This window comes from Vespa mandarinia, chromosome 12 (genome assembly GCF_050613455.1).
Source record: "Vespa mandarinia isolate Hongniang chromosome 12, ASM5061345v1, whole genome shotgun sequence".
Classification (NCBI taxonomy): Eukaryota; Metazoa; Arthropoda; class Insecta; order Hymenoptera; family Vespidae; genus Vespa; species Vespa mandarinia.
In genome coordinates, this window is record NC_140821.1 from 5,209,811 (window position 1) to 5,237,262 (window position 27,452).

General features: G+C 31.8%; 2 protein-coding genes across 11 annotated transcripts; both read right to left on the minus strand.

Moving 5' to 3' along the window:
• Window positions 1–11: 11 nt before the first annotated feature.
• On the minus strand, window positions 12–23,945 carry shd (cytochrome P450 family 24 subfamily A member shade). Of its 10 annotated transcripts, none has more exons than XM_035884398.2 (12): window positions 14,654–15,598; window positions 13,717–13,730; window positions 9,767–9,907; window positions 7,543–7,686; window positions 6,378–6,576; window positions 5,362–5,549; window positions 4,371–4,569; window positions 3,749–3,911; window positions 2,997–3,163; window positions 2,838–2,916; window positions 2,500–2,697; window positions 12–1,712 (listed from the first exon to the last, which is right to left on the minus strand). In XM_035884398.2, the coding sequence occupies exons 3-12, from the start codon at window positions 9,882–9,884 to the stop codon at window positions 1,596–1,598; spliced, it is 1,572 nt and encodes a 523-aa protein (XP_035740291.1). In that variant the 5' UTR covers window positions 9,885–9,907; window positions 13,717–13,730; window positions 14,654–15,598; the 3' UTR covers window positions 12–1,595. The 10 variants fall into 10 exon arrangements, with proteins under 10 accessions (XP_035740291.1, XP_035740290.1, XP_085516792.1 ...); XM_035884397.2 differs by having other exon boundaries at window positions 14,458–15,598; XM_085660666.1 differs by lacking the exons at window positions 13,717–13,730; window positions 14,654–15,598 and adding an exon at window positions 23,810–23,945.
• On the minus strand, window positions 23,898–27,409 carry LOC118449609 (putative aarF domain-containing protein kinase 2). Its single transcript, XM_035884393.2, has 10 exons — window positions 26,974–27,409; window positions 26,427–26,659; window positions 26,067–26,142; window positions 25,901–25,942; window positions 25,637–25,742; window positions 25,405–25,522; window positions 25,096–25,317; window positions 24,741–24,971; window positions 24,385–24,510; window positions 23,898–24,089 (listed from the first exon to the last, which is right to left on the minus strand). Exons 1-10 carry the CDS (start codon window positions 27,374–27,376, stop codon window positions 23,898–23,900), a joined length of 1,749 nt encoding a protein of 582 aa, XP_035740286.1. The 5' UTR covers window positions 27,377–27,409.
• Between the last annotated feature and the right edge of the window lie 43 nt (window positions 27,410–27,452).

The window sequence follows — 27,452 nt, forward strand, 5'->3', positions numbered from 1 at the left end:
ATCGCCGATAACAATATTATGGTATACTACATCCTTCAGTATCTGAAATAAATGCTTACACATTGTTTATCGTAGAAATGACGATGTTGAACGGCTAAAATAAATATTTATATTTTGTTTCCCTTTTTTTTTTCTTTTTTTTTTTGTTTGTTTGTTTGTTTGTTATTTGGATTATGAGAGAAGAACACATATGTAGTTGCAACGTTTGCACATAAACAAGCTTATAAAATATGATACATAAGATGGACACATCATAGGTTACTTCTATATATATATATATATATATATATATATATAATATATACACATATATATTTATATATATGTATATATATTGCACTTGACACTCTCAACATGTTTATTCTTACGATAAACGAGTAACATTATATCTATACATACTTTAATATATATATTATATATATATATATACATACACACACATACAGATAAATTCTCGCGCTGAGGGTATACCGTATAAGTAAAATTGAAAATCGTGTAGTGACAAAAAATGAAATACCTTAGAGACGAGATCTCCTCGTGGTAATGAGATCACTTTGATGCAATGAAAGTCCTTGAGAATGATTTCCTCGGCCCTTAACGATAACGATGGGCAACTTCCTTCACGATTTTTTTTTACTTTTTTACTTTTCTCTTTTTTTTTCTTTTTTTCATTATATTTTCCTTTTTCATTATCTCCCTCTCTGTTAATTACACTTCGCTTACGACGCATAATCTTCTTACATTTATCGCAAATCAAAATCTCGCATTAACTCGTGACGACGTACATATACATTAGACTTATGTTAGTTATTAGGATCGTCTTACTTTGATAAAAAAAAAAAAGAAAAAAAAAACAAAAAGAAACAAAAGAAAATAAGATGGAGAAGAAGAAGAAGCAGAAGTAGGAGAAGAAAACAAATGGAAATGTAAGAAAAAAAAAAAAAAAAAAATAGAAAACGAACGATTTCGATTTAATAACACGAATGATGAACGACGATTCTAAATAATTTTAATTATTATGATATCATTGCATTCATATACATACCATACATATGTACGTCAATGTTTGAAAAAAATAAGACGATCCTAATTAGCCGTATAATAGATAATTTAATGTTCGAGTAAAATGCTCTTAGAAATTAACCTTTTGCACTCTAGATGGTATTCTCGCTTTGTCTTTTGTTATTATTGTTAATTCGTATTTCATTCAGTTGAAAAAAACAAAAAAAAGAGGAGAAACACTAAGAAAACGTTGATATTTAGAATTGTGACTGACTGATAATGTTCATCGAGTGCAATAGGTTAAAAATATTGCGTGCTAGCAAAAAGATAAAAAAAAAAATGGAAAAAAGGATTCTCGATAGATCAATCGATGAAAATGATTAACGTCGAATGCTTAAACGTGATGTTCGCGCTGAATATACAATACATACGTATAACATATATGTATATACATATACGTACATACATATATATGTATACATATATATATATATATATATATATATATATATATCTAAACGTGTACGCGTAAATTTATACGATTAAAACGCGATTTGGCAAGGCGTTTGGTCTTCTAATTGTTCGATCACTTTTCATACCACCTCCAGACGATCTCGAAAACCGAGTGAGACCGGACTTTTCGGGGCGAGAATAAACTCGAATTGTAGATCGAGTTTATCAACTACTATGATTTCGAATTCTCGAACGATCTGCGAAAGTTTGAAAAAAAAAAAAAAAAGAAAAATTACTAACTTCCTCTTATGATATTTAAATATACCTATATATATATATATATTCACCTATATATATATATAGGTGAAACACAGGGTGTTTCACCTAACTCAAAAATTTGAAATATCTTCGTTGTTTCTCGACAATCTCGAAAAAAATGTCAAACGAAGGAATTTGTTTGATTTAAAATTAAAAATATTCTGATCAACACAAAATTTTTTTTCACGATCATTTTTTTTATCGTTGAGATTTAATGGTTGTCGATATATGTATATATATATGTATATTTTTTTTCTTTTTTATTTTTAATAATTAGGTCGACACATTTTCCTTTACATAATGTTCTAGCTTATCAAAGAAACGAAATTCAATGATATAAATTTGTTGATTATGGAGAAAAAAAGGATTGATGTGTAGAAAAAAAAACGAAGAGATCTAATATTTGAACGTTTCGAAATCACTTTTTGTCTCGTTTGAATCAATTTCTTTTCTGTTCTTTTTTCTTCTTCTTCTTCTTCTTCTTCTTCTTCTTCATTTTTTCTTTATTTTTTCTTTTTTTGACCCATACAAATTAAACAAAATTTATTTAAAATTGAAACAAAATTATCTCGAGAAGATTACGAAAGAAAAAAAAAAAGAAAGATAACAAAAAAGGGATCGTCGGGTTACGAAATATAATACAAAAAAATGAAGCATATCAAATTAAATCAGCTCTCGTAGAGGCGGTTAAAATAATCTATCTCATATCACTATATAATTACGAACCTTCGCTAGGATAAGTTGTAGAGCAAGTTCCACAAAGCGTTTGCCCGGGCAGATTCTTCGACCAGCACCGAAAGGCGCTACCAGTAATGGCGAATGTGGTACCATAGGCTTCAGCCATCTTTCAGGCACGCATTTGGACGCATTCTTAAAGTTATTCTCGTCTAATCCAGCTATCCATGTATGCAAGAGAACTACCGTCTGGGGTGAAGAAGATAGCAAAATGTGAAGACTTTAAGTACAGTTCCGATTAGTTAAGTTACTAACCGTATTTGAAATCTCTGTAATCAAACTATCGTTGACTTTATCAATTAGAGAATCGTGGAAAATAAATAACTTACCCCAGCGTTGAGATGATAGCCATCCAATTCTATTGGTTCATCTAAAATTCTTGCGATACACGGTGCCGTTGGTACCAACCTAAATTCATATGACGAACAAATAAACACGGTCATATTCTTCGATTAATATTATCAATGAAAATGTTAAAACTTGTTTACCTAAACGCTTCATTGATGCAAGCACGTAAATAACGTGCTTTTCGAAGATCCTCGACTGTCAGATCGCAACCTCGCGGTGCCAATGTACAGGTTTCTTCGTATAAAGTTTCTTGTACTTCTGGATTACTTCCGATCATGTGGAAAAGGAAAACTAAAGTATTACCCAACTGTGAAAATCAATGAAAATTTTAAACATAATAATAAATAATAATCGCTGTCAGTGTTATCACATAAAATTTTTAACGATATCGTCCTATAATATATAAGAAATCTATTATGGTAAACGAATTGTAAAATAAAAGAAGAAGAAGAGAAATAAAAAAGATAAAAAGAATATATATATATATATATATATATATATATATATATATATATAGAGAGAGAGAGAGAGAGAGAGAGAGAAAGAGAGAAAGAGAGAGAGAGAGAGAAAGAGAGAGAGAGAGAGAGAAAGAGAGAGAGATAAAACGGACTATCTAATGAACTTCTAAAACGAGTTATTTATACTATCCTTCCACTCACTTATGCGATCTCTTCGACGTAATCTTATGAAAGTTCGATTATATTATATTACTATAAAAGTCAGAGTGTTTCTACATTTCGAACGATCGTACGGAATAATAAAAGAATTCGAATGATCGTCCATTTATTCATCGGAATCGTCTCGATTAACATATAGATTCTTCTATAATCGAAATTCCATAAGTATGTACATACGAGAGAGATCATAAACTAGAATATTATGACGGCCTCACTGTGTGTATACCGGCCGCAATAAAGTCCACTATGGCTGCCTTTTTATCCCTTATGTCTAATGATTTTTGTCGTAAAATCGATTGATAAACAGCCTCCACGGATTCGTCTCGAGCGTCGTTCCTTTTCTCGTACATCGTCGTCTCCATTAATTCTGAAATTATGCTGGAAAAAAAAATTTCAACCAAAAAAATTCTTTCTTTTTCTCGTAAAATATAGTAACGAGTAATAATAATAATAGTAATAATAATAATAGTAATAATAATAATAATAATAATAATAATAATAATAATAATAATAATAATAATAATAATAATAATAATAATAATAATAATAATAATAATAATAATAATAATAATAATAATAATAATAATAATAATAATAATAATAATAATAATAATAATAATAATAATAATAATAATAATAATAATAATAATAATAATAATAATAATAATAATAATAATAATAATAATAATAATAATAATAATAATAATAATAACAACAACAATAATAACAATAATAATAACAATAATAATAACAATAATAATAATAAAGATAAAAATCTTTATGATTAAAAGACAAAAAATAAATATTCGCAGATGAAACATCCATATTAATAATTACTTGTAAATAGCGTCCTCGCTCTCTATCAGTTGTTTGTAAGCAGATGTCGGTAGCACCTTCCAAAGCGGCAATCCATAAAAGGCATCTCGCGAGGCCGTGAAGTGAATCCTAACTGCTTCCGCTAATCTTGCAGTAAGCGTGTCGCTCGAGTCCGGCTTTAAGAAACCAAGATGCCGACCCAGAATCAAGGTACAGGTACCTTCGTAAAATGTGATAAGATATTACTGTTTTTTTTCCTTTTTTCTCTTCTTTCCTTTTTTCATCTTTCTCTCGAGTTCATTAGAAAAATTGCTACATGTATTAAGAACCGTGTTCTCATTTTAAACGAGGGCTTAATAAGCGAAATAATCGATAAGAATTTGCATAATTATAATCATGTAGAAAAACGTGGAAGTGTGATCAACAAGTTTTTTGCTTTTTTATTTTTATTATTCTTATTATTTTCTTTTTTTTTATCTTTTTAGTTGCCCAACATTTAACGAGGAAAGAAAAAAAATAAAAAAAGAAATGAATATTTTCTTATTATCAGACCAAAACGAAAGTAGGATTCGATATATTAATTGCGAAACATATTTCGTCTCGATAAACACGGCATTTATATTAGTTTTGATTCATAAATAAGTCTGTTATTATATGTAAGTAAGAATTTATTAGAATAAAATTTCAATTATTTATGTGTTAATTTGATAATTATGCAAAACAATAAAATTAAGTATTTTTATTTAAAAAAAAAAAAAAACCATATCGTATTCGTCGAATTAATTCAATAAATGAATTCTTCACTTATAACGGTACTTTATAATCAACCTAATAGCTGTGCAAACTAATTTCACGCAGGAATTTTAATTATAAAATACTCGTATTCTATTTATCTGTTTTAATCATAAATAAGGAATATATTTAGAAATTAATCAAAATGTGTGAAGAAAACTTGTTGAATTTTTATTAAGATATTAAAAAAAAAAAAAAAAAAAAGAAAGAAACAACTCACTCTCGAGTCCCATTTTATAGGCAAGTTCTTCGAATCCCGCGATGCCAAACATGGTTCTCCGTTTTCGTATTAGCTCGATGAAACCGTCACAGACGATATTTAGAGCAGGAAAAAAGCCGAGAACCGTGCTGGCTCCCGTGAGTTCCGGAGTGAGAGCAGAACGAAGCTTCTGCCAAGTCTCGCCCTGTCTGTGTGTGCGTTTGCGTGTTCGTGTATATGTGTGTTGTGTGTTATGTGTTGTGTCATAGAAAAGTTATGAAAACAAAACAAAAAAAAAGAGAATAACAATTATTTGAAATACTGTATTTGACCTAAATGATAAACAACAGATCGATTGCCAAACTAATCTCTTCTATTCGATATTTATATTATCCTTAATATTATTTCTAAAAAAATTTGATAAATGTCATGAAAATAGATCTTATAAATAATTGTAATAAATTTTGAAACATTTTTTGGCGATCAATGTGTTACTAATTAAGTCTTAAATGCATGTTTTGTTGTTGTTGTTGTTGTTGTTGTTGTTGTTGTTATTGTTGTTGTTGTTGACAAATTACAGTATATCAAATCAATTCAACGCGTAGACATATACATACGACAGTTTACTAATATTTCTTCTTTTTTTTTTTTAATTTTACGAAGACTTAATCTTTCTATTATTTCCTTTTTAATATCTACGATTAATAATAAATATTATAATAATAAATATGTAATATTTATTTTAATATAATATATATTTTTTTTTCTTCTTTCTCCTTTTAGAAATTTATTTATACCAAAAATTATGTGCATTTAAAAGAATTAAGACGTATGTTTAGTGTAGACTTAATCTTTCTATTATTTCCTTTCTAATATCTATGATTAATAATAAATATTATAATAATAAATATGTAATATTTACTTTAATATACTATATATATTTTCTTTTTCTTCTTTCTTCTTTTAGAAATTTATTTATACCAAAAATCATGTGCATTTAAAAGAATTAACACGTATGTTTAGTGTAATATACTCACTCATTCACAAGACCGAGATTAGTGTAACGATCACGACGCGAGTGTCGATAGTGCGATATGACTTCTTGCGGTGGACGAAGAGGATACCTTGAACCTCGCCTAAGGATCTGCTCGATATCACGTCGAGAAAATACCGATATCACCGGCCAGTTCCACAGTGCCTCCTCCTTGCACAAGCCTCCGTAGCGTCGATTCAGATCTACTCTTGAATCAGGGATTATAGGCTGGTCGATATCGAGAGCAATCTCGTTCATTCACGCGATGATCTCACGTGTCTCAACGGGGAAAGGTTCGATCATTTTCTCAGAAATGTTTCGTCATTTTTCCTTTCTTTTTTTATTTTTTTATTTATTGACATTCCCTTTGTTGATGTTGGAATTTAACCTTTTGCACACGTAAAAAATTATTTTTCTAATTTATTCTCTGCTAATTGATATCTGATTTGTTTTTCTTTCTTTGTTTCTTTTCGTTTTGTTTTAACATACCTAAGCGCGTCAAAATAATTTTTTCTTTTGTCTTCGGTATTGGTCTTTATACGACAATTAGATACAAACGTTTTTATTAATAAACAATTGCTTTATAAAAATTATATAGCTCGTTAAAATTCGCAATATTTGTGAAATTGATTGACAAACATGCTATTTTATTCTAGAAGTTATAAGAATAAACTTTAAGAATAAGAATAAACTTTTTAATTATTTATATTTTTTTAAGCTATAAGAAAGTGCTTCTTTCTAATGTACTAAAAAAAGAATAATTTCACATCATATACATACATACATACATACATATATATATATATATATATATATATATATGTGCAAAGGGTTAAATATTATGAACTAATCTGATTTGACCAAATCGCATATTAAATTTTCTAAAATATATAACTAAGAAGTAAATATATCTATGCATATGTCATGATTTGATTAAGGATTTGTTAAAAAAAAAAAAAAAAAAAAAAGAGAGAGAGACAGAAAAATTGATTGAAAAACTCGCAAATGAAATATCTTTTAAAAGAAAAAACTTTTTTCTTTCAAAAGAAACTTCGAAGAAATCTTATTCAAATATCTCATGCTTTTCCTTTCCCGGTTTAAACTTATTCCCATCGTTGAGAAAAGCCAGTTGGCGAATAAATTCGTAAGACAGAGGCCAAAGTCCTTACCTTTGTAAGCCTCGTGAATCTTGTTCATTCGATAGTACCCGATCCAGGAGAATATCCATCTTGTACCAAGAATAGGTAAGGAGAATGGACCGGGCACGTCCCGAGCTGTTTTAAATGGCCTCCTATCCTTCTCCTCCGATATGGCTGAGAAACAAAAGCTATTGTCGTGAAAACGCATTTCCACATTAAAACGATAACGAAGAATAAACATTCTTATAAATTAGCGATAAGTTTTTTATCCTTTAGAAAAACTCCATAATAACCCCATATAAACGACGAGAAAAATTATATAATATAAAATTTATATATATATATATATATATATATATATATATATATATATATGTATATGTATATACTAACGATAAAAAATTAGTTTTGCTGTCAAAAAGATGAAAATATACGATCATGTGATTTCAAAGTTATAGATAGTTTTAGAAAGTTAAAAATCCAGTCTGGTTTTTTAAAATATTGTCATCATAAAAAATAAATAAATATATATATATATACACAATTTTTTAATTATAATATATATTAACGATTAATAATTAATTTAATTGTCCAGAAAAAAGAAAATGCATGATCGAGTGACTTCAAAGTTATAAATTGTTTTAGAAAGTTAAGAATCCATTCTGGTTTTTAAAAATATACACACATACATACACACACACACACACACACGATCTTTTAATTTCACTATATACTAACAATTAACAATTTATTTTGTTAAAAAAAAAAACATAATCGCGTAACTTGAAATTTATTTATGAAAGTTTTATGAAAGTTTTAGAAAGCTAGAAATCTATTTTAATTTTTAAACATTTTTCCATCATTAAACAAATTTAAATATATATATATATACACACACACACACACACACAATCTTCTAATTATATTAATATATATTACTGGTTAACAATTAATTTAATAGTCATAGAAAGTTATAGAAATTTAACAATCCAATCTATTTTATTAATTTTCGTTTTCATTATAAAAAAGAAAAAGAAATAAAAATACAAATCTCTTTCGTTTTGTTTATCGACTCATTGTATAATTCAACTTCGCCATCGTCAAGATAAATACGTATGTGTTAAATCGAAGATTATATGTTATCGTACGTGTGTTATCATTCAATTTTATCTCTAAGTATATAAATAGTAAACGATAGTCGAGAAGAAAAATGGGCGTCAGATACGACGACGTAGACGTAGTGGAATATGAAGCAATGGTGAAAGAAAGAAAAAGATAGAAAGAGAGTAAGAGAGAAAGAGATACGCGCGTACCGACAAATCGAGTAAACGAGGAAATAATACGAACTTAAATCACTCAGAACGCAAGCGTAACGTTAGTCGAATATATTACCGATAAGGCGACAGATAGAAATCTAGTTATCGCGCGACCTTGATACGATCGTCTAATCGTTTCATTGACCTTTCGATGTATGTATCTATCGTATATGTATCTATCTATCTATCTATGTATGTATACATGTTTGTATATATGTTATTTGTATGTATGTATATATATATATATATATATATATATATATAATATATATATAAATATATATATATATATATATATGTACGTATGTACAATCTCGTCTACTCTCTCGTTTACGTCACTTCGATAATATGTATATCACGGACAACGCGTACTACGCATTGAAACTTTCAAATTCTTACTATGTCATGACATTATCTTTTTATTTATTTATTTCTTTTTATTTTTTTTTCACTTGTCCTTTTCTTTTCTTTTTCCTTTTCATGATAAAATTTATCGATCGAAAGGAACAAGATATTATCAGATCCTTAATAAATCAGGTATTACAATTATAGCATAGGCGAGTTCCTTGAGAGAAAATCTATTTAAAGCAAGTAAATTATATAACGGTTAGAATTAAAAAAATAATGAATAAAATAAGTGAGTAAATGGTGATAATGAGAATTACAAAAGAAAAAAAAAATAAAAAGAGAAAAAAAGAAAAGAGAACAAACGATTAATAAAATAAAATTGTTAAAATTTTGATAAAATGAAAATTATCCAGAAATATATGATAATATTTCTATAATTTATGTAAAGTAATTATATGTAAATTATAATAGTAACAATTAAAAAGAAGAAATCTATATGTACGTATCGATATAACGATTAAATAAATGATAACAATTATTAATTATAAATTATATAAACGATAAAATAAATACGCTTAGAGAACGCTTACCATTGGTCTGATGACTTCCGGTCCAGAACCACCATGGTGGTCGATAGCTGGTAGCCAAGACTAAAATTGCGAGAAGTGTAGCGGCTATAGCCTCGAACCAAGCACCGGAGAGTAACATCTCGAGGCTCTCTAACGTCACACCTGCGACAATGTGAAGAAGAAAAAAAAGAAAGAAAGAAAGAAAGAAAGAAAGAAGAAAAGAAAAAATAACAAACGGAAGAAGAAAAAGATAAGAGAATAAGAAAGATAAGAGAAAAAAAACGATAATTTCAAAGAAGAATAAGGAAAAATAAGAATAAGAAGAAGAAGAAAATATAACTAGTGGAATATAAATTATTACAATTTATGTTCCCTTACTTTTGCTTTATTATCAAAATTTTGATAACTCCACTCTTTAATCTCCTCTCTCTTATAAATGATATATTACATATATGTATCTACGAATAGATGCAGATTGTTGGAAAATAATAATATAAAAAACTGTTAAGAAGAAAAAAGATCCATGTAGCATTAGTATTTCTCTCTCTCTTTCTCTTCCTTTCTCTCCCTCTTTTTTCCCTCTCTTTCTCTCCCTCCTTAACTCTCTCTCTCTCCCTCTCTCTCTCTCTCTCTCTCTCTCTCTCTCTATCTCTCTCATTCTTTCTACATAGTTAGAAAGCTTGTAAATGATAGGTTACATGTATCTACGTATAGATACGGATTGATATAATATAATTTTATAAAATGAAGTAAAAAAACGAATCGTGCAGGCTTTCTCCGCGTTAGTATTTCTTTCCCCCTCTTTCTCCCTCTCTGCATAGTTGAAAAGAGCATATAAATGATATATTACACGTATCTACTTTATAGATAGAGATTAATAGAAAATAATTTTACAAAGTCAAGTAAAAAAGAAAAGAAAAAAAAGAAAAAAAAAATGAAACAATTGTGCAGCCTTTCTCCGCACTAGTATTTTTCTTTCCCTCTCCCTCTCCCTCCCTTTCTTTCACTTTTTCTCTCTTTCTCTATCCCCCTTCCCCCCTCCCCTCTCTCTCTCTCTAAATAGTTGGAGAGACGAATCAAATGGAATGCAGCGCGTACATACACAAAGACGCGCGAATACACGCGATAAAGAAAAAGAGAGGCGGGATAAAGGGCGAAAAAGTGCACGCTGCATATCGTACGTGTATATGTACTTGTATGTGCGTGCCCGTCTGTCATTGTGCGTCTGTCTCCTCTTCTTGCAGTCGAGCGATTACGAGTGTCCCACTGTTATTTGCGAAGAGAGATTCTTTTATTTACGATGCGCTGATAACGGCATGTCATCGCGTCGACTCCGTTCACTACAAGTGACGAACATTCAATTCGTTCTCTTGCAAATTTTCGATTGAATCAACTAATTGTTGTCCCTCTTCGTTATTGTCTACGACAATCTATATCTAATTCGACGATCTCTCGTTATCGTTTCGTTATCGAATTTTTCGATTTACTTTTGTTTCCATTTCTCTTTTTCGTTTTATTTCTCATTCAAATCTTCTTAATGTTTTATTCAATAAAACAAAGGAACAATAGAAGCAATTGCTTTTTCTTTTTGGATTTTTTTTTCTTTCTTATCGTACACAATTTTTATCAATTCATAAGATAGATACATTTAATGTGTCTATCTATATAATTATATTTAGAAAAAATATTATTATAGAAAATTTTAATAATTAGAAGATATATATGTGAGTTAACGTATATACGTAAATAAGTACGTATTATGTAAATTTTCGTTTTCTTCCTGGTTCTTCTCCTGGAGAAGAAAGTATGAGCGAAGAAAGTTGTAATGTATTATCGCATTATCCTGACCTATTTCTTTCTCACGCAACTATTTATGTCCGATAATAACATATTTTGATAAGAACTTTCTATAGATGACGTGCTCGAATCATTGTAAGGGAAATATAATGACGCCGTACGATTTAGCTTCGACACTTTTCTTTTTTCTTTCTTTTTCTTTCTCTCTCTCTCTCTCTCTCTCTCTCTCTCTCTCTCTCTCTCTTTCTCTCTTTCTCTCTCTCTCACTTTCGCTCTCGCTCTCCCTCCCCCCCTTTCTCTTTCCTTCGTTTGATGAAACAAACGAATTTCTCGATGACATCATACACCGATAATATCAGAATTCGGAAGTCTTGTTATTGACAAGATTATCTGTCTCTTAAGCTACTGTTTTTACATCGTCTTATCGTGAAATCCTAGAAGAGATATTTACGATATTTAATTTAGAACCTATATTATCTTTTGACCTTGTACGTGGTCAAACAGATTATTGGATTTAAGATAAACGAAAACACGAGCGACCAATTAAATTTTTTCCTAAGAGATCAATTACGATTAAAGATATCTTAGATATTGAGAAAAAGAAAAGAGAGAGAGTGGAAAAAAAGAAAGAAAAGAAATAAGAATGAAATAAAAAAGAACATGCTCATATTATATAAATTCACGTATCTTCAAGCAATATCTGATTATTCGAATCACCGACGATATTATCAATGATCTATCGAGATTATAAAGTTTACGAACCATTTTGGCAAAACATGTTATCGCCACGTCAGACAAAATTACACCCTAGGTGTCGTGGATCGTTAATATTTCACAAATAAGATTACCATAAAAGCGTACAAGAACGTAGGATGATCCTGTTTAAAATGCATGTAATTATTTATACGATCGATACCGATCGATTTCCAAATAACGTTTAAAAATTCTCAGAAGTATGAGAGGTGCCGACTCACGATTTACTCCTTTAAACGTAAAACAAGAATTCACATAATTAGTACGGAAAAAAAGAAAAAGAAAAAAGACAAAAAAAAAAGGAAAAAAAAGAAAAGGAAATAATAATGCTCGTATTTTTATCCAGGTAAACGTCTTTTTTTTTTTTCCTTTTTTTTTCTTTTTTTTTCCTTTTCTTCTCTCGATAGATATTCTTCATTCGACGAAGTTTAAGATTGGAAAGAGAGAAAAAGAAGAAGAAAGAAAGGAAGAAAGAGAGAAAGAAAAAAAGGAACGAAAAGGAAAAAAAAATCCATCGATTCGAGTCGAGCCACTCGTCGAGACAAATTCAATCTCGTTTATTAGCCATATAAATAGCGTCGGGCATTCGATATCTTCGAAAATTTACGAGCGAAAACAGCGACGTTCCCTTCGTATTATATAGAGACAGCGAGCAAAGCACGATTACGAAATTCCCCTCGCGGCTAGTCGGTAGGATCTCTCGACGGCCTTGCCAATTTGCAGAGTATATCTAGGGATTATAATATTTGATGGCCGATATACATATGTGTCGAGTAATCGGCTCAATATCTCGCAATTAGGACGCTGAAAAGCAATGTGAGTGAGATACGTCGGAGTTTTTAGACGAGTATCGACGACGTACATAATATATACGTTATGCAATGTACAAAACATTCGATAAAATTGTCCAAACTTTACCGAATCTACGTATTTTTATTACGTTGTATTTTTATTTTTGTCGAAATAAGAAAAAAAAAGAAGGAAAGAAAAAGAAAAGACGAGAAGCATATATAAATCCTAACAAAAATTTCTTAAAAATACGTTAAATTAAACTACGTGTTCATTAGTTCATTAGAATATTTTGCATACAATAATAATAATAATAATAATAATAATAATAATAATAATAATAATAATAATAATAATAATAATAATAATAATAATAATAATAATAATAATAATAATAATAATAATAATAATATATAATAACAATAACATTAACAATAACATTAATAATAATATACACATAACAATAACAATAACAATAACAATAACAATAACAATAACAATAATAACAACAATAACAATAACAATGATAATAATAATAATAATAATAATAATAACAAATAATAATAATAATATTTATAAACGATATTTCTTTCATGTTTTCGAATTGAAATTATTACAAATCTGACACTTACCCACGCTATAAAACCTGTCGTCGTTAGAGCAATTAACAAACATGTCAAAATAGATTTACACGTCACTTTGATTTCGAATCGAAACACGTCGAGTGTATAATGTAAAATATATTACGTTAAGACATAAACGAGAGTTTAGGAGGAGGAGGAAGAGATCAAATTTCGCGATTAAAAAAAAAAAAACGAGAGAAAAGAAAAAGATAAAAGAAAGGCAAGCACGTTCGAAGGGAGGATGACGGAATAGATGAGCAGAGTTTAGACGATAAAAACAGACGATTCGGTTCTTCATATCGTCATCATTCCTAAGAAAAACGAAATCTTGTCAACTTTGTACATTCCTCCCCTTTTTTTTTTTTATAAATCGCATTAATAATATTAACGTTTTCAGTATCGCGAAACTCAATAATCGCAACAATTACTCTCACGGAACTCGCGCGGTTTCGATCGATGTATTACATAACGCGAGTCGAAAGCCGGTCGCTTCCTTCTTTCGAATATCGATTATCGACAAAACGAGCGAACGAAAAGCTAAAACGCGCTTGTAAATTGATCGTTATACCTAATAGCTCCTCTTTTTTCTTTCTTTCTTTTTTTTCTTTGTTTTGTTTTTCTTTTCTTTTGATTTATCGATAAAACGTTGGAGATTTTGTAAAGAAAAAAAAAAAAAAGAAAAAAAGAATAAAGAAAAAGAACGAAAAAGATGAAGAAACAAAGCGGAGGAAATGAGAAAAAGGTACTTACAGCGAAAGGAGACGATCGAAGGAGACGATTTAGCGAAGAAGAAGAAGAAGAAGAAGAAGAAGGAGAAGAAGAAGAAGAAGAAGAAGAAGAAGAAGAAGAAGTAGAGGTAGAAGAAGATGACGATAATGAAGAAGAAGAAGTAGAAGAAGAAGAAGAAGAAGAAGAAGGAAAGGCGACCTCGGAAGAACGAGCTTACTCTTCGTCCTCTTTGATTACGAGTCCCGATTTATTCCCAAGAAGTCAGACGACGAGGACAACGACGACGATAAGGCACTGACACGCCGAGGACGATCCACGGATCGTTCGTTATATCGATCGAATATATCGATCTGTAAAATCACGAAGTATCGCGTTCGGTTGGGAGAACGATCGACGGACATCAACGGGCCGTCGTACGGGAGTAAAGACCGAAGTAAAAATTTCGGCCCGTCGAAGGTCCTCGAAGGCACTGGCCACGAAAAGTTTACTCGCGCGTTTTCCAAAAACTTTGGAAGGCGGAAGGAGGTAAAGGAAACGGAAGAAAAAAAAGAAGAAGAAGAAGAAAAAGAAGAAGAAAAAGAAAAAGAAAAAAGAGAAGAAGAAGAGAGGAGAAAAGAGGGAGTTGATGAAAGAAAGTGGTGGGGAGAGGGGAGTGACTTTTTGGAGAACAAGAAATAAAGAGGAAGTGAAGACGAAGACGAAGATGAAGGCGAAGGCGAAGACGAAGATGAAGACGAAGACGAAGACGAAGATGAAGACGAAGACGAAGCGAAGAAAAATAAGATGAAGTAAAAAAGAAGGGGAAGAGGAAGAAAAGGAAGAGGAGAAGGGGAGGAGGAGGAGGAGGAAAAGGAAGAGGAGGAGGAAGAGGAGGAGGAGGAGGAGGAGGATAGGCGCGTGTCCGTTCAGTCGCAAGAGCGTGCCACGATTTACGCGCCGCGATTTACGCGCCACGCGTACCCGAGATGGGCATTTGATGGCCGTTAATTGTTCGACGCTCGATCGAGCCGATCGATCGATCGAGCCCCGACTCTCTCCTCTCTGTGTTTCAGAGACGAACGGAGCACACGGCCGTTCTGGGATGCTTGCCCGGCGCCTCTTGTAATCTCTCTCTCTTTATCTCTCTTTCTCTTTCTATCTCTTTCTTTCTCTCTCTCTCTCACTCTCTCTCTCTTTCTCTCTTTTTCTCTCTCTCTGCCTTCCTCCGTCCAACCCCACCCCCTCCGCCCGCCCTTTTACTTCGCCCGACGAATCACGAGACGCTCGTCTCGGAGAGAGACCCCCAACTCTCTTTCTTATCTTCTTGTCCTCTCTTTCTCTCTCTCTCTTTCTCTTTCTGTGTTTACATCTACCGTCGTTACCCTGGCAGACCCTACGACGACGAGGACACGAAGAAGAAGACGAGGACGAAGAAGATGCGGACGAGGACGAGGACGAAGAGGACAAGAGCACGCACGGCGACGCGACAGGCCGCCTCGCCTGGTGGGGGCAAACTAAATACCGAGTGGGGGACTCTCTCGTTCGTTCATTGGTTGAAAGATCACACAGTTAAAACCACCGACAGATGGCACTCTTTGTACCCCACTAAAGATCGATAGCCCCTAACGTTTGAATACCACTTCTTCGTATCGTTTCGCGTATTTCTTTCGGCTCTCTCTTTCTCTCTCTTTCTTTCTCTCTCTCTCTCTCTCTCTCCCTCTCTCTCTCTCTCTCTCTGTCTCTCTCTCTCTGCATATTTCCAAATTATCCGCTCGATTATTTATTTTGCGATCTTATTTTCATAAGTATAAACATATTTGTTTTTAAAGAATTTCGTTTATTGGTCCTTGATTTTATTGAACATGATCAACGATTTTCTCGTGCAACGAATGATACGAAAGACCGACGTGAATCTTCTGTTCGTATATTTTAAATCATTGAGACGAATTTATCGAAGAATCGATAGATTCTTTTTCATCCTTTAGTTGTACGTAAACCTGATCCTCCTCTTTCTTAAAGAACGACCTCGAAATTTGATATTTCGATCGTGTCCTTACCTATTGTAAAGGGGTTGTCGTCGGCTCCAACGAATCGGAGCCGACCCTCGAAAGAAGTCGATCTTACGATTCTAGACGGTTCTAGGATAGGTGATGCGATCCGTAGAAGGACAAGTTCTCGAGTCGCTTGTCTAATGGAGGAAAAAACAAAAAAAAAACAAAAAAAAACGTAAACGAAATAAGAAACGGGAGAAGAAAAAACGAAAGAGCGAAATAAAAGGAGAATCGAACCGGAAAAAATGACGCGTGATCAATTTTCGAAAGGTTCTCTTTAGAAATTCGCAGATCTTCTTTCAAAGATCGACGGACGAAACGAAATAAGAATAAAAATAAGATAATAATCATCGTCTGGATTTTGAAAGAAAAGACACGTGATCGATTTTTCGATAAACGTATTTCCCCTTCTACGAATTTCTCAAAATTCTCCTAATCAAAATCGACGATCAAAATAATAAAGAAAAAAAAAGTAATTGAAAAGAAAACAAATATATGATCCAACGGCGGAAGAAAGGATACGTCGATCGATTTCCTAAAAGTTCTCTCTTACAAAGAGATCAACGATCGAAACGATCTAGGATAGGTCGAATAAAATAAAAAAAGAAAAAGAAAAAAGGGAAAGAGAGGAGAGAGAGAGAGAGAGACAGAAAGAAAAAACATATTACGACGCAACCCAATGCTTGTAACAGTAATAGTGTTGATGACGAAGAAGGCAATGGAGGTGGTCGCTCGCTCGTTTGCTCGTTCGCTCGCTCGCTCGCTCGCCCGCTCGCTCGCGCGCGCGTGCGCGCGCGCATACAACTTACATATAGAACGGACTAGAGCAGAGGGAGCAGAGGGAAATGATGTAGCTTCTATCGAGCGTATAGCGGGCGTGAACACGCGGAATGAGACGTCGATTGGAACTCGTTTTGAATCGAACGAAATAAAACGGTCGCGAGCGTCGAGACGGGCATGCGTTGCCGCGAAAGATACGCTATGGTATACGAGGAAGTGTACTCGTATACCAGCTACAGTATAGAGTCACTGAATACGAAGAGCTCCGAAGAGTAGAATGAAAAAGATGAAGGAAGAAGAGGAGGAGAAAGAGGAAAAGGAGGAGATTACTCTTCTCAACTCCTCGGATCGAGACTTTCGAAGATCCGACTCGGTTTTTCGCGCCACAACACTCTCCTTTGCCTCTCCATCCTCTTCAAGGCCACTCGAAGGGCACGGATAAGCGAAGGACGCGATCGGGTTACGCAAATCTTCTCGATTATCCTTCGATTTCTTCACTTTTTAGACGACTCGCTAGCTCACCCGATAGATTTTTCTTTTTTTTTTTTTCTCACAGAGAAATCGCACAAGACCATTGAACATAATAATTTCAACGTTTCTCCTTTTTTGTTTTTTGTTTTTTGTTTTTTTTTTGTTTTCTTTTTTCTTAAATAACTAATAATTTTTATTTCTTCTTTTGTTTTTGTTAACATTTTATTCGAAGAAACCGGCATACAATCGAGTAAAGATAGAAGGACCGACTTTGACCCTGTATAATCTAATTTTTTCATGACGAAAATAAAAAGAAGAACAAGAAAAAAAGAAATAATTATATGTAAAAGTTATGTATTATTAAAAAAAAAAGTGAAGCAAGATCTTTAAAAATACATATATGCATGTGTGTATGTGTGACGTCGTCAACGTTATATTATAAATTATAATTATAAAGAATTAAATTCAATTCAAAAAGATCCGATAAGGAATATCTTTTACTCGTAACTGAGTGTTTAATATAGATTTAACTAATATATATATATATATATATATATATATATATATATATATATATATGTATATATATATATATGTATATATATATATATACATTTAAAATGAATATATTAAAATGTCTAACATAAGACGATGAAGAAAAGATGGATAATATGAGAGACGCAATGAACTCTCCTCAGGCAGGGTCTCTAGCATTGCACTGTCCGAGATGCTTTACGGCAATCTCTGGTGCGCTGCGATACCGTGAGGTAATGCAAGTGCCGGGGATATAAATCGCAATCCCACGGGCGTGCATTCCATATTGTTCCCCCTAATAAACTGGGATAAGCCGAACGCGAACACCAAAGACTCTCTCCCCTTCTCTTTCTTTCTCTCTCTCTCTCTCTCTCTCTTTCTCTCTCTCTCTTTCTCTCTCCCTCATGCAAAGACATACAACATACAAATACATACATACACACAGAGCGCACTCAAAGAGACACACACACACAAAGGAAGAAATAAATTCACACATACGGATATCGTGATAATTTAACTTTCATTCGCTTTCGAATCTATCTATCTTTTTTTATCTTTCTCTAAGTCTCTCTTCTCGTTCAATCTAGGAAAAAGGAATAGTTGGTTACGAGACGATAAAGTTGGTCACACACGATACACAAAACACGTTTTCGCTTAGTTAGTTTCCTATTTAGTTAGATAAGATTATCATTTGTTAATAAACAAATTATGTTCTTTCTATTTCTTGAAAATTAAATTTATTTCTTAGATCTTTTTTTTTTACTTATTTTCTCTTTCTCCAATTCTTTTATTGTTTTTAATAATTTAAAATAAATAACTATTCTTAACTTTCTACTTTGAAGTTATATACTCATATATACTCATATTTTATATATATATATATATATATTTTTTTTAAATTAAATTTCATTTTTTTGCAATAAAATTAATTATTAATTCATATGCAAAGATTAATGTTTACTAAATATATAAATTATACGTAATTATCTTCTAATGTCATAAAGTATTTATAATTTTTTTTAGAAGTTATATTCCGTATTATTTAAAACAATCATTAAGTTTCTTCCCATTACTAAGAGGATGATTGATGAGTAAGAATGAGTAAGCGTGAGAGTAGAAAAAGAGAAAAAGAGAGAAAAAGAGAGAAAGAGAAAGAGAGAGAGAGAGAGAGAGAGAGAGAGAGAGAGAGAGAGAGAGAGAGAGAGAGAGAGAGTGAGAGAGGAAAACACCTTAACCCCCTCTATAACTTTGAAGTCATATACATATGCGTATATCTATATTTGTAAATTTTATTTCATTTTTTACGTCATAAAATTTTAATAGTTAATTCATATTCAAAGAAACAAACGTTGAATATTTAAACATGAATTATACTTAGCACAGTATATCTATATTGTCACAAATTATATTATAGATTTTACATTACATAATCTTCTTTTTCTTTTCCTTTTTTCTCTTTTCTTTTCTTTTTTTTTTTTTTCTATACACCATACGACAAAAAAGAATTACGTTTATAGAGAGATTTAATGAGTTTTCACAAGGTCTCCCTGAACGGAACGAAAATAATATGTATATATTATAATAGAAACGATAACCCGAATGCGTCAGACATCGTCGCGATTCTTCGGCTTTTGACGTATCAACAGACAACGATGATGACGAAGACGGTGACAACGAAGACGACGACGACGACCACGACGACGACGACGACAACGACGACGACGACGACCACGACGACGACGACGACGACGAAGACGAAGACGGTGACAACGACGACGACGACGACGACGACTCGCTAACATCTGCTTCGCTCGGCCACAAAATGGGCGCTATAAATAAAAGAATGAAAAAGGGCAAATGAGCGTGCGTGTCTCACGTGAAGCAAATAAGAAGGCTGCTCGTATCTTCGTGGACTTTACAGCGGGCTCCCTAATAAGACTCAGAGACACACGAGGTCGCCTCCAACGAAATGTTAAGTGGATCCGATTCTTCTTCTTCTTTCCCGAGCGAGTTATCAAAGAATTTTATCCATTAACGTAACCCAACTCTTGTAATCATTTCTCTATGTAACTATCTGTAAATGTAATCGTATTGTTCGTTGATCATTAATTGTTTTATTATGAATGTGTGCGATCATATGATACAACGTTTAATTGAATATTTTTTATCCTAATATGCGCGTTATTATAGAACTGCAAATATATTGAACAATACAATTTTTCTTTTCTTTTTTTTTTTCATAAAATCTCTTAACGAATATAATTATGACTTAATATATATTCTTTTTTATTAAATTCTAAAGAACTAATAATAATTTTAATTTCATTTGTTTTTTATTTATTTATGAAATTTTTTTCTAACAAATTTTTATCACCGATAAAATGATCTTGATCTTTTTCAATATATATACTCATACTGTCTTCTTTTCAATAAATCTCTTTACTATATTTTTTCAATATTGTTATTTTTTATGAAAATAACAATTATTCATTTATCCTTCTATTTTTTTTCCAACATATTGTTAGCTGCAGAATTTATAACGACGACAATAGGCGTAAGTACGAACAATAAGGTCGATCGAAGGTCATCTCTTAAAGAAAAAGAAGGCTCTACGCTTGATCGATGCCGACGCACGTGCGTTTTCATGAGACTCCTTTACGGCTTGGTCCTAACGATAGACCAAATAATATCACACGAGGCTAAACTCGAGAAGGAGAGCCCTTTGTAAGATTGTACGACCTCGACGACATCATTTAACGTTTTGCTACGTTGCGAAATACTCCTCTTTCTTTTAATACCTATCCATACATATAGAGTGTGTGAATCTAAATATATATATATATATATATATATATATATATATATATATATATCGTATATATATGTATATATATGTATGCATAAACATATATATCGTATACGAATACTTTTTCGTTACGAATACTTTTAATAATAATGTTTACAGCTCAATTTAACTTGATCGTAGTTGCTAAAGAAGAATTCGATCTTTCTAAATTTTACTTGCACGTGTAACGATACACGTGTTTCAAAATAAAATAAGAAATAAAGACAAAACAGAGGTGATACTCTCTCTTTATTTCTCTATCTCTTTTTGACTGACACTGCAAGATAAATCATTTCATTCGTGATCCGAGAGTATATAAAAGCAAAGTAAAATACACGATACAGTTAAAGTGAACATAATCAAGTGAAATAAATTAAATGCTATCAAATATAACGTTGATATAATGTTTTTCCGAAATAGTCGATATGTTATCGTTTTACCTTCGCATGTGGCATGAAATTTACATGCATGACATTATAAACGTAATAAAAGAAAAACAAACAAACAAACAAAAGAAAACAAAGGAAAAGAAAAAAGATAATTATTGTATGAACCTTAAGAAACGAGATAATATTTCAAAACAAATTTGTACGCAACATTTTAAACACTCTGGTTTGGCAAATAAGAATTACCATAAACAAACTTCTTGATTATGAAAGAATGGTATAACAACATAATGTTACGCCAGATTGTGGCCACAAAAAAAAAGGAGTGAAATAAAACAGATATACGAGTGTTGACTTCGAAGTTACACATGGCGTTATACAGGGTTAATTATACAAACATAACGGGACTTTTTCGTGAACGAGTTCGACAGTTTTACAAATATTAGATCTACCGGCGAATTCTCTCTCCGTCTCTTATCTAAACAGTTTCTTTTATTTAAAAATAGTTGTCAACAAATATAATTCCTTTTGTAAAATATCAAAATAAAAAAAAAAAAATAATAATTTAAAACTTTTTTTCAAACAATGAAGTTTGTATTTTTTTATTTACTTTTTCTTTTCTTTGGAATAATATTCTAACAATAATAATTCAAATAGTAATAATAATAGTTCAAATAATATAAATTAAAAAGAAAATTGTCAAAAAATGAAATTTTATTCGAAACTAATCGTCTCTGTAGAAAAAAGAAAAATGAACAGAAATTTTTGAAAGATCCCGTATAGATTTGTAAAAATCTTTTCATTCTCTTAGAGAGAAAAAAAAATAGAAATAAAAAAGAAGCAAAAAAGAAGACAATTGTATCATTAAAAAAATATATCATTAAAAAATATATATCATTAAAAATATATCGTACCAAAAAACGTTCCTTCAGTTAGCATCGAAAAATGTCGATTCGATCATGGAATTCGGTATCTCAAAGAACCCGCGAAGCCGTTCGATAAGCATGCGCGAGAGCTTGTTCGTGGCACTCCAGGCGGACACGGCTATCGGAACAGGTGTATGAATGTACCAACACAAATAAGAAACGTCTTGCGCGCAGTTGCACACACACTAACTAACTGATGATACTGAGACGTTCGTAAACGCGTATGCGAGATACATATCTACAGAGATACACAAGAACCGACACAAACGAAGACGGTCGACCAACCAGGAAGCGATCACGGACAACTGGTCACTCTTCGGAATTCTGTCCGATGCGATTACACGTTCCCGCAGCCCGTTTTAAAATCGACATCCTCCCCACGCGAACTCGCGCCAATCCTTTACCATGTAGTAGTAGTAGTAGTAGTGATAGTAGTAGTAGTAGGATTAATGGTAGTAGTAGTAGTAGTAATAGTAGTAGTAGTAGTAGTACTAGTAGTAGTAATAGTAGTAGTAATAGTAGTAGTAGTAGTAGTAGTAGTAGTAGTAGTAGTAGTAGTAGTAGTAGTAGTAGTAGTAGTAGTAGTAGTAGTAGTAGTAGTAGTAGTAGTAGTAGTAGTAGTAGTAGTAGTAGTAGTAGTAGTAGTAGTAGTAGTAGTAGTAGTAGTAGTAGTAGTAGTAGTAGTAGTAGTAGTAGTAGTAGTAGTAGTAGTAGTAGTAGTAGTAGTAGTAGTAGTAGTAGTAGTGGTAGTAGTAGTAGAAGTAGTGATAGTGGTAGTAGTAATGGCAACGGTGGTGGTAATAGTAATGGCAGCGATGGTGGTAGTAGTAATCGCAGAGGTAGCGGTAGTGATAGTGGTAGTGATAGTAGTAGTAGTAGTAATAGTAGTAGTAGTAGTGGTAGTAGTAGTAGTAGTAATAATAGTAGTAGTAGTAGTATTAATAGTAGTAGTAGTAGTAGTAGTAGTAGTAGTAGTAGTAGTAGTAGTAGTAGTAGTAGTAGTAGTAGTAGTAGTAATATTAGTAGTGTCGTTAAACTTCGAATTTCGGAGCACGATTATTTACATTAGTTATCTCGAGGGGAGAGAGAGAGAGAGAGAGAGAGAGAGAGAGAGAGAGAGAGAGAGAGAGAGAGAAAGAAAGAGAGAGAGAGGGAGAGAGAGAGAAATACTTTGTACGAAATCACGATTTATCTTTACAACGATTTTATTGATATTTACTTATTTTTTCGTATATATATTTATTTGCCTTTTTCATCTTGTAATAGAAGTAAATAATAAAAAAAAAAAAAGAACCAAACCAAACAATGTATTATCTTATCGTACGACGTCAATATGTCCCGTTAGATATATGAAAGTATAAGATAATGTAATGAGATAAAAGATGAAATTATAATACGTACCGTAAATATACATCCAATGCAATCAATGAGTCCAATGTAATTAACAGGACGATGTTCTTCCTTTCTTTCTTTTTTTCTTTTTTTCCTTTTAACCGTACACGGTATTATTGAAAACAAATGGAAGAACTTCGGAGAAGATATCGATATTAGGATCTAGACTTCGGCCGAGCCCCTCGATCACTACCATACTGAGAATCACGCTGCTAAAGGATCCGTCCTGCTTCACCCGGTGACGAACCATCGCGGAAAATAATTCAGACACAACGGTACTTACATTCACCTGCAAAGGTTCAAACAACCGCTCAGAAAAAGTCGTTGCACCATTCCTTCGAGATTACTCGACTTATTGTTCGATATATACATATTCAATATTATTTACAACACTTTTAACCAATTTTCGATCAAATTTATATAATAATAATATATATTTCTTTTTTCGAATTTTCTTTTTCCTTGGTTTTTTTTTTTTTTTTTTTTTTTTTTTAATTTATTTCGTATATCCGTTCACGAATTATCGTTAAAACAAAACTGAATACAAAAATATGATATTGTTTGATTTGAAAGTATAATCTTACGTTATTAAAGTTGCCTGGATTTTTAAGATAAGCCGTCACTATATTATTCATCGTAGTTTTGAAACCATCTGGATCCGGTGTCATATGGAAAGTATGTTCCAATATATATTCCGCCGCGAGTTCACCCTATAATGAAATATAAGTAGAACATATTATTAAAACATATTACGAAATATTTTTCGATCATTTCAGATCGTTTTGTTTATTTTATAATACTCGTATATTCTGTATTAACATTGTTTATCGCATGAAAATTGTTATGATAAAACGATTAATTCCGTCATATAAACTCGTTGATTATTTTATATCTGTTAATCTTAAAATATTATTTTCGATATAAATTCACACAAACATACATTTCCCATCAATACCGATCGAAAGATATCACGAAGATGTTTTCGACAACGATTATTCAGGGATACCACCAAACCACAGTCGAGTATTACCAGTCTTGGATCATTCTCCGTATAATCAGAGCTAATGATGCTCAAAAAAGGATCGAGAAATGTTGATTTCGGTTTCTTTACTTCCTGGACCAAAATATTACCCGGGTGGAGATCGCAATGTATAAAATTATCGCTGAATACCTGCGGCGGACAATCTCTTTATTCGTAAGAAATTATTTCAAGGAACGATCTTCAAATGTGCGTGCATTTATATATATATATATATATATATATATATATATATATATATATATATTTCACTAACCATTTTAAGAATCATCGTGATACCGAGTTTCGCCAATTTATGTTGCACTTTGTTATCCTCGTAATCAAGATAATCGGATATTGGTGAGCCTTCGTGAAAAGTTTCTACCAATATTTGGTTGCGTGTAAATTCCATATAAGGATGTGGAAAAACGATTTTTTCCGTTTTTATAAAATTATTTGTAAACTTTATCAAATTATCAGCTTCTAATCTCATGTCGACCTTCGTTAAGAAAGTACATAGATTATAATCTTCATGAAAAAAAAAAAAAGAAAAAGAAAAAAAAAAAATACAATGCCAACGATTTACTTGCTGTTCCATAATTAATGAAAATTCGTCGATACAATCGGTTAGACTCAGCCAATGTAACTCCGGAACGACGTACGTGGCGAGTTTACTAAAGATTCGCATTATTTTCAAGTCTCTCCTGCAAAAAAAAAGAAAAGATGAAAAAGAAAATAATAAAAAAAAAACTACATGTATACGTATGTATTTGTAAAAAAGAAAAAAGAAATAATGACGAAAGAAAGCATTCTCATACTTTATTTGATTTTTTATGCCAGGATGAAGGACTTTAACGGCAACTGGCTGCAATTTTCTATCAATTTGATCGATCTTTTCGTGCTCGTCAGTAGTAAATATTTTCTCTACGATTATTATTGCAAAATGTTACACGAAACGTTTCATCTTCCTCTCTCTCTCTCTCTCTCTCTCTCTCTCTCTCTCTCCCCTCCCTCTCTCCCTCTCTCTCTCTCTCTCTCTCTTTCACTCTATCTATCTTTCTCTCTTTCGGTTTCTTTCTTACCCAATATGGTGAAGAAATGTCCCATATTTAAATATTCGATAACTGCAAAATGGTAATATCAAACACATCTATATTTTCCACATCGAACATACATTCTCGATTCCCGCAAAATCGTTCGCGTTAGTATTACCAACACGTTATTCGAGAAGATCACTTTCTAGCTTACTTTCGACGAAACACGATAGTCGGGACTCTTGTATCCTTCCTGCATGAACGTTAAGATCGACCCACGCCTTGTAAACCTGTGAATCGATAAGGAATTGATTCATAAGACAAATGTTATTTAGATTGTATCAAATAGAATCTAATAGTAAATAGAAGATGTACAAATTTAAAATCAAACGTTTCTCTCATTGAATTGAATAAAGAATGAACAATGATAACGATAAGAAAGAGAGAGAGATGGGAAGGGAGAGGGAGAGAGAGGGGGGAGAGGGAGAGGGAGAGTCAGAGAGAGAGAAAGAGAAAGAGAGAGAGAGAGAGAGAGAGAAAACCTATGGTTAGAAGAAATGTTTTACCTCTGTACCTGGGCACAACATCCCGAACCGATAGGTATTTCGTCCTCGAATTTGACAAAAACATCTCTCCAATTTGGTCCATACGTTGCTTTAAATAAATTTTTTGTATATAACCATGAATGACATGATGAATTGCGTTGTAACTGAGTTAGAGAATTACAAATATTTTCGGGAAATAGATCCTTTCTTGTCGACATCCATTGACCAAATTTGATAAAAGTTGGACCCAGGAATATAATTACTGATTCAATATTATATACATATACATATATATATATATATATATATATATATATATAATGTATAATATATATATACATATACATATTATATAAATAATATATAAATGTTATAAACATATATAAACATATGTGCTACATTAATAATATATTTTATATATATATATATATTTAATATATTATACATTCAAAAAGACGCATATAATATTTTATAAATTTACAAAAAAAAAAAGAAAATAATAAAAGATAAAATAAAATAAAATGAAATGAAATAATGAATAAGAAAGTTCGTGGAGTGCGGTTAAATCGAAATTACCTCTTCGTAGGATACCCGGAAAAACTTCAGAGTTTGTCAGTCGTATTATTAAAAAAGCCGTGGCCAAGATAATGGCGGCAAGCGTTATGACCACGAGCCTTGCGATTATCAAAATTGCTTCGACTATACCGCTAAAGAAACCCCCATTCTCTTCGACTTTTACGAGCGGACGAAAATATCTTTCCTTATTTCTGACATTCGACTCGTGGGAGATGGTAAAGATCACATTGAAAACCGTCCTCTTAATAGGTTTTACCTTACCGAGCCGGTTTAACGTCGAATGACATAGATTCTCCCTTCGTATATCGTATTTTGATTTCCTACCCGCATATCCACCATTTTGATATCTTGAAAATCTCCAAACGTTTAAAATTCTTTCAATTTTTGTGCAAATCTTAAACATACTTGTACGTTTATTTTATTTCTCATAAAATATTACGACTCTTAATTTCGTCAACTCGATAGTCTTATTCAAATCC